The sequence below is a fragment of the Garra rufa genome, chromosome 3 (assembly GCF_049309525.1).
Source record: "Garra rufa chromosome 3, GarRuf1.0, whole genome shotgun sequence".
NCBI lineage: Eukaryota > Metazoa > Chordata > Actinopteri > Cypriniformes > Cyprinidae > Garra > Garra rufa.
In genome coordinates, this window is record NC_133363.1 from 65,220,895 (window position 1) to 65,229,694 (window position 8,800).

Below are 8,800 nucleotides of genomic sequence, written 5' to 3' on the forward strand. Positions count from 1 at the left end.
AAATGCAGCCTTGATGAGCAGAAGAGACTTCTTCAAAGACTATTACAATTGACCCCAAACTTTTGAACGGTAGTGTATGTAATATTTTGTATGTTTAATGTGAAAAAATGTAGAATGTTATGTATAAAAACGAATTAAAAAAAAAGTTTTATAAAAAGCTTTAAAAATTTAACCATATTTGTGAAAATAAAATCCCTGACTCTTGCAAAATAGATTACTTTTTAATTCTTTAAATCTAGGGCTGTCAGTGTAACTCGTTAACTTAATTATTTATGAAAAAATAACGTGATTAAAATATTTTAACGCAGTTAAAGCACTGGCCCCACCTCAGACCTGTACATCATCTTATATTTTACACAGTTGACTTACAGAATAATAATATACTTATCTTGAATAATATGGTACAGATTTAGCTGTTTTCATTTGCCTTCATTTTTTCGACTTATGTGTTGCCTGAGAAATTAGGGATTGCTCATCATTTTTTTTCGACAAAACACAAACATTCCCCTGAAAAACTGTGGTTATTATTTATTTATTTTTATTTATTTTTTGTCAGAAATTATATATTTATATATTACTAGAGCTGGGTAGATTGCTTGAAAATTGTAATCCGTTACTGATGCTAAATTAAATGACAAAAATTGTAGTTAGTAACGTAATCCATTGCATTACACATTTTAGGTAATATCATCAGACTACTTTTACTTTTACTCATTTATCACATTGATTTAAATAAGATAATATTGTACCATATTGACATAAAAATATGAAGAGTAAGAAAATATATTCCATTTGTTGTTATTAACAGCAAGAAGTGCATTACACATTATACATTACAATATTATTAAATATTATAGTACGTCACAGTTTCCCAAACTGGCATTTGTGAGTTTAATGAAAAACTAATTAAATCATAAGAAATATTAATAATTTTAAAATCCATCAAAAAAAAAAAAAGTACAAAAAAGTATATTTTATTTATTTACCTGCATGTCATGTGACCATATTCAACGCCAAAGAACTAATAAACATACAAATGTGAAACTTAATTATTAAAATATTTATTTTAAAATCTCAGGGGTACGGTAAGTAACATTTGTGAATTTGTGCATTTTATTGTGTGTTTGAAAGACTAAAGCTTTCTAAAGACATGGAAACACATGGTTAAAAAACCTACAGATTGATAACTGAAATAAAATGCCAAATGCTCAAATGGCTATTTTGTAAAGGAAAATGTAAAAGATAAAAAAAGAGAAATTAGGGAATAACAAATTATAAATAATTTATTGCTATTTTGTAAATAATATGTAATTATGTAATCCATAAAAACGTAACTGTAGTTTGATTACGAATATTTTAAAATGCAATTTACTCTAATTAACTACAAGTACTTAAACATAATCCTGATTACGTAAATAAATTACTTAAGTGCTTTTTAAATATATTGTAATGTTTTGCTAGCCAGTGGAAAATTCCAAAAGTTTTGCGAGCGAACACAAAACATTTATGAAATTATTTTTTTCTCATCTAATCTTTGTCCATCACTATTAAATGGCTCATTAAAACTTTCGTAATATCCTTATAAATACAATATAAAATAAGATCATATATATATATTGACATAAGACATACATTTAAAATGAATGTACTATTTACCCTTGAATTCTCGGAAGATGAAAAAATACTCATACCAAAATAAAAACCGCAACAACGGAATTTCCCTCAGAACGAAGCCCCGCCCATCCGCCAACATTTCTTCACTCTGATTGGTCGACGCAGCCGTCAGTCATCTCGCTTCCTGCTTTGGTGAAAGTGAGGCATTATTGTGTTTTGGGGAGCGATAAAGTGTCGCACTTCAAACCGAGGTGATGACTTTGTCGGTAAGTGAAGGTTTGTTGTTTGTGCCAACGTGTTAGAAGTCAAAACGATGTTAAAACCGAGATCAGATGCGGTTTGACAGGTTTGATGAAGCAGGAAATGTTTTTGGGTCGCTTTGCGCGTAGTTTGAAACAAAGCGAACTCGATTCAAACTTTGTTTTCATTGTTTACAAATATTGTTTCAAATGAAACAAGTGCTTGAATGGAACACATTGAAGTGTTATTACTGTTTCGTGGACGCGCAGGTTCGGAGGTGTTCGCATCAGTATGTCCGGCGACGCGCACCACAGTAGAAGACGACGCTCCCCCAAAATGTACATGGTCGCGTCCGACCATAAAGTGCAGGACCAGCTGGAAGGAACCATTCGCCTGCAGCGGGGGCAGCTGTGTCAGCATCAAGACGGAGGAGGACACAGAAACGTTAGAGGAGACTACCTGTGGGTGAAGGTGAGAGACCCGACTGTCATTATCAGCTGAAACTGTCACGTGTTTGTTTTCATGTTTCGGAACAAGTTGTTTTTTCCTCGGGAGGAAGTTCTTAAAGTGACAGTACACTTTATTCCTCACAGGTGATCGATAATGGCTGCGTGGTGAAGGTGGACAGGCAGGTTCTCAGTGAAGTTCCGGCTGATCTCGCCGGTCTGCTCGAACCCGTTTCTGATCTCGACATCCGCGTCAAACTGCTGTCCAGGCCGCAGTTTCTGCAGCGAATGGCTGCTTTAGCGCTGGGGTCAGAGGTGCGGGTCATTTGGAACCGCAGCCAATCAGAGCTCGCCGAGGCGGAGCTTCGTTACCGCGGGCCGATGGCCAGAGGAAGCTCCGCCATTTATTTTGGTGTTCAGCTGAAAGTGAGTTTCACATTACATGAACAATACACTGAAAATGAAAAAACAAAAAAAATCTTTATCAATATTTTTTTATCTTGTTTTCCAGTTATACTTTTTGAGGTGAAAATTTTATTTAAAATAAATGAATGAAAAATTTTATGACAAAAATCATAATAAAAAAGGATAACAGTACATAATAATAAAAATAATAATTGTTATTATTAGTTATTATTCAGTAATAAATATATTTAGTGTAGTTTGTTGAAAAGAAGATTTTAAAATTAGCAAAAAGAAGTTAAAAAACATTATTAAAATATTCATTTCTAAACATTTTTTCAAGAGGTTAATTAAATTTTTTTTTTTTTTTTTTTAATCAATATTTTTTAATCTTGTTTTTCAGTTGTACCTTTTCAGGTCAAATGTTTTTTTAATAAATTAATGAAAAATAAAGTAATGGTCACACTTTATATTAGGTGGCCTTAACTATTATGCACTTACATCAAAAAATAAGTACAATGTACTTGATGTGGTCATATTGCATTTCAAAACACTTTTGCTTCTTTAAAGGTGGGATATGGGTAAGGTTAGGGACAGGTTTGGTGGTTTGGGTAGGTTTAAGGGTGTAAGGGTTAGTTCAACAGTGTTAATTACAGAAATTAATTACGAATGTAATTAAATATAGGTTTTTTAAAATATATAAGTACAATGTAAAAACATGTATGTACACAATAAGTACATTGTACCAAATGATTAATTTATATGTAAGTACATAGTAGTTAAGGCCACCTAATGTAAAGTGGGACCAAATTAATAATAAAAAAGTATAACAGTACATAATAATAATAATAATAATTGTTGTTATTATTGTTATTATTAATAATGATAATAATAATAATTCACTCAGTAATAAATCGATTTAGTATAGTTTGCTGAAAACAAGAAACAACGATTTTAAAAGTAGCAATAAGAAATAATATATTATAGTAAAATATTTATTTCTAAACATATTCCCCCGGTTTCACAGACAAGGTTTAAGCCTAGTCCTAGGCTAACATGTAAGTCTGAGCTGTTTCAACTAAAATAAAATTGCACCGATTGATCCTAAAATATATTAGTGCCTTTGTTTTGTCTCAAGATGCACACCAGTAATGTTTTTATTCTAACCACGTTTATGAAAATTGCTTAAATGTCCTAATTGAACTTTGGCCTAATCTTGGCTTAGTCTAAACCCTGTCTGTGAAACCGGGCCAAGATGCTTTTGTAATTAAGTATTTTATTTCAGTATTTTTTAAACAATATTTTTTGTCTTGTTATCCAACTAGAGAGAGAGAGAGAGAGAGATAAATAATTCATTATTCTTATTGCTACTTATTTGAAAAGTATTAATAAGAAATAACAAATAAAAAAATATATTTTTAAAAACTTCAGACGTCAGTTTAATATAAATAACTGTATATACATTATTATAATTACATATAATATATAAATTATATATTTAATAAATTGTAATACATAATTTGAATTATTTTAGAATTACATATAATTTTATAATTTATAAATACATGTTATTTATAATTACAATATATTTTCTATATCTCTTCCTCCAAAATATCTAAAAACTTTTTTATTTATAATCTTAGCGATTAAATCTATATATAATTAATTATAATAAAATAGTTATTATCATTTTATAAAGTTGCTAGATGTTTTAATTAAATATCTATAATTAATGAATTACTTTTTTAAAATCTAATGGTACATATAAAGAATATGTTATAAAAATATTATTCATTATATTAATTATATTTTACTTACCTCTTCCTGTAGTATTTTTAAGAATTAAATTATAATTTAATTGCATAGTTTAATATAATAATTTAATGAAGAAATAGTATATTAGCTTTTATGTAGAATTGTAAAGATGTGTTTCATTCTAAAATATATTTCTCACATCTCTTCCTCTGCCTGTCGTTGTCTCTGTCAGGGATGGGCAGCGGGTCGCGGTAAAGGCAATGGAAGCCATAAAGGGCATCAGCTGTTCACGTGTCCGGATGGCAGCGCCCTTTTCCTCCCAGTCAGCGAGATCACGCTCCCTCGATCGTCCCGCAGCGGAAGCTCCGGCGACCACGAGCGCCACCCGCACCAGACCAGCCAAACGGCGTCCGCTAACGGCCAGAGTCCCGTCAACATCCTGTCACGTGCTGCGGAGTCCAGCCCAAATCCTGGCGTCCCACAGCCACTGTCCATCGGGCAGAGAGTCTGTTTCATCCAGGACGAGTGCGTCCAGCGCGGGAGCGTCCAATTCTGCGGGCCACTGTCTAGCCGGGCTCCATCCGCAGTTTTTGTGGGAGTTTTACTGGTAAGTTTTAATGTTCTGAGTTGAATGTAAGCTTTAGTTCTCAGAAAGGTAACTTTAAGTTTAATGTATGTTGGTGTGTGTTTAGGATCAACCAGGGGGACCGTGGGATGGATATCATAAAAACACCAAACTGTGCTCCATCCCCTCACCTGAGTTTGGAGCTTTGCTTCCCCTCTCTAAAGTAACCCCAGGTAACATTTGCACATCAATTATCAACAATCAACACCTTTAAAAGCGGAATGCACCTAATTATATTCAAATATGTGAACAAATGCTGCCAAGCGTCAAAAAAACATCATAAAACTATCAAACAAGTGCATATGATGTTTATGCAGTATTTTCTATGAAAGCCTGTTTCCGCCACTGAATAAATTTTTTTAAAAAGGTTATTGTGACTTAACTCACAGAATTGTGAGATGTAAACTCACATTTCAAAGAAATAAAGTCAGAATTGTGTGATATAAACTTGCAATTCTGCTAAACTCACACTTGTGAGTTATAGAGTCAGAATTCCAGGATATAAACTTGCAATTGCGAGAAATGAAGATATACACTCGCAATTCAGAGAAATGAAGTCAGAATTCCAAGTTATAAACTCGCAATTCCGAGAAATGAAGTCAGAATTCCAAGATATAAACTCGCAATTCCGAGAAATGAAGTCAGAATTCCAAGATATAAACTCGCAATTCCGAGAAATGAAGTCAGAATTCCAAGATATAAACTCGCAATTCCGAGAAATGAAGTCAGAATTCCAAGATATAAACTCGCAATTCCGAGAAATGAAGTCAGAATTCCAAGATATAAACTCACAATTCCTAGAAATGAAGTCAGAATTCCAAGATATAAACTCGCAACTCCGAGAAATGAAGTCAGAATTCCAAGATATAAACTCGCAATTCCGAGAAATGAAGTCAGAATTCCAAGATATAAACTCACAATTCCTAGAAATGAAGTCAGAATTCCAAGATATAAACTCGCAATTCCAAGAAATTAAGTCAGAATTGTGAGATATAAACTCGCAATTCCGAGAAATGAAGTCAGAATTCCAAGATATAAACTCACAATTCCTAGAAATGAAGTCAGAATTCCAAGATATAAACTCGCAATTCCGAGAAATGAAGTCAGAATTCCAAGATATAAACTCGCAATTCCGAGAAATGAAGTCAGAATTCCAAGATATAAACTCGCAACTCCGAGAAATGAAGTCAGAATTCCAAGATATAAACTCACAATTCAGAGAAATGAAGTCAGAATTCCAAGATATAAACTCGCAATTCAGAGAAATGAAGTCAGAATTCCAAGATATAAACTCACAATTCCGAGAAATGAAGGCAGAATTCCAAGATATAAACTCGCAATTCCGAGAAATGAAGTCAGAATTCCAAGATATAAACTCACAATTCCGAGAAATGAAGTCAGAATTCCAAGATATAAACTCACAATTCAGAGAAATGAAGTCAGAATTCCAAGATATAAACTCGCAACTCCGAGAAATGAAGTCAGAATTCCAAGATATAAACTCACAATTCAGAGAAATGAAGTCAGAATTCCAAGATATAAACTCGCAATTCAGAGAAATGAAGTCAGAATTCCAAGATATAAACTCACAATTCCGAGAAATGAAGGCAGAATTCCAAGATATAAACTCGCAATTCCGAGAAATGAAGTCAGAATTCCAAGATATAAACTTGCAATTCAGAGAAATTAAGTCAGAATTCCAAGATATAAACTCGCAATTCAGAGAAATGAAGTCAGAATTCCAAGATATAAACTCACAATTCCGAGAAATGAAGGCAGAATTCCAAGATATAAACTCGCAATTCCGAGAAATGAAGTCAGAATTCCAAGATATAAACTTGCAATTCAGAGAAATTAAGTCAGAATTCCAAGATATAAACTCGCAATTCAGAGAAATTAAGTCAGAATTCCAAGATATAAACTCGCAATTCCAAGAAATTAAGTCAGAATTGTGAGATATATAGTTACAATTGTGAGAAAAAAGAATAAAGATATAAACTTGCAATTCTGACTTTATTTCTCTAAATTATGAGTTTAAATCCCGAATTTATTACTTGCAATTGTGCATTTATCTTACCCTGGAAATCCAGAGGTCTCCCGAGAGCACAATTTGAATTGTCTCTGCAAGACACTCTGGCATCGAGCAATGATGCACGTTACTGCAATACGTAAGCAGTTGTGGGAACCAATCAAATCGGTGTATCTGATGTAGGCGGGCCAGAGGCGAGCTAAACTGATGACGACAGCACTGCGACGTCCGGAATCATTTAATAAACATTGAAAGATGGCTATAGACGAACACCAGTTGTTTGAAATGGCTTTGGCCGCTACAATGAACGAGTTTGACTTGGCTTTTCATATAAAAGAGGAACAGAAAACCGCGCTCGAATAGTTCCTTTGCCAGAAGGACGTTTTTGCTGTTTTGCCAACTGGATACGGTAAGAGTTTAATCAGTTAGCTCCGCTCCGCTTGTGATTGGTCGTGGCGTTATCCAATTGAGTGCAGTGAGAGTTTCAAATGCATGCTTGGTGCTGCCCCTCGAGTTAGGCCCTTTTCATTGCTTGATGCCAGACCCTTAATCTTAATAGATTAGGGAAAATCTATTAAAATCTATCTTAGTTATGAAAAAAGTTAGAATTGCGAGATACAAAGTTTTTGTGAAAATTGCAATTGTGAGAAACAATATAAAGATATTTTAAATAAAGATATACTTTCTTTCTTTAAATTGTGAATTTATAATACAGCATTGCTAAATTTATAACTCGCAATTGTGCATTTATATCTCACAGTTCTGAGAAAAAAAAAATAATAATAAAGAGACACAGTCACAAGTACCTTCTTTTTATTCAGTGGAGGAAATGGACTTCCATACTTTGCAACCAATATCTAAAATAACTAATAATCTATATCTATCTATATGAACAATATATATCATGTGTTTTGTTGTGCAGAATCTAGATCTGAGCGGTCTCCTCTGGCAGTAACGAATCCCAAACCGCTTCCTCAGCTGCCGCCGCTGGCCGTCTCCAATAAACTCGCCCTTCAGCCGCCATTGATCAGCAAAGACCCGTCACAGCCCACGACGGAGCCCACGAACCGGCCTCTCATCCAACCGGCCATGCTGGTGACAGCTAAAAAGGCCCTCCAGCCTCCGTCCTCCTCTGTCCCTAAAGCTGCTCTGAAACCTCCTCCGCTCACCACACCCAAACCTGCTCTGCTGCCTCCTACGGTCCCGCCCAACAAACCTCAGGCCCCGCCCATGTCCCCGCCCACAGACCAGTCCCGCTCCTCCAACGGATTCCACAACCTCCCGTCTCCACCAATCGTTGAGCAGAGGGCGGAGCTTAGCATGTGGCTGGAGGTGGGGTCTATGGTAGAGGTGAATGACCCGCCCCTTTTCGGAGTCATCCGCTGGATTGGACAAATCAACAACGTCCCGGAGCCGGTCGCTGGAATCGAGCTGGTACACAAACAACTGTCAAATACATCAGTAAAAATAATAATATACCAATAAATACAACTACAAATTATATATGTATATATCCCTAGGATCAGGAGTTGTCCGCAGCCACGGATGGCAGTTATCTCGGTGAACGTCACTTCCGCTGTCCTGCTAACAAAGGCCTGTTCGTCAAACTGAGGAACTGCAGACGCGACTCTAGGTTTCCTGAACCTGAACTGCCCATCAATCAGGTCGATCGCTGCAACTCTATCGGTG

The 8,800-nt window shown here is 34.9% G+C and overlaps 1 protein-coding gene across 1 annotated transcript in view; it reads left to right on the top strand.

The window, feature by feature from the left end:
* The first annotated feature begins 1,806 nt into the window (after window positions 1-1,806).
* The window catches only part of cyld3 (cylindromatosis (turban tumor syndrome) 3), a 7,523-nt gene continuing 529 nt past the window's right edge, over window positions 1,807-8,800 (top strand). The window contains exons 1-7 of the mRNA XM_073836778.1: window positions 1,807-1,880; window positions 2,124-2,325; window positions 2,448-2,726; window positions 4,690-5,064; window positions 5,150-5,255; window positions 8,034-8,545; window positions 8,632-8,797. Coding sequence (XP_073692879.1) covers window positions 2,146-2,325; window positions 2,448-2,726; window positions 4,690-5,064; window positions 5,150-5,255; window positions 8,034-8,545; window positions 8,632-8,797 — 1,618 coding nt within the window. The 5' untranslated portion in view covers window positions 1,807-1,880; window positions 2,124-2,145. The remainder of the gene's footprint in view (window positions 1,881-2,123; window positions 2,326-2,447; window positions 2,727-4,689; window positions 5,065-5,149; window positions 5,256-8,033; window positions 8,546-8,631; window positions 8,798-8,800) is intronic.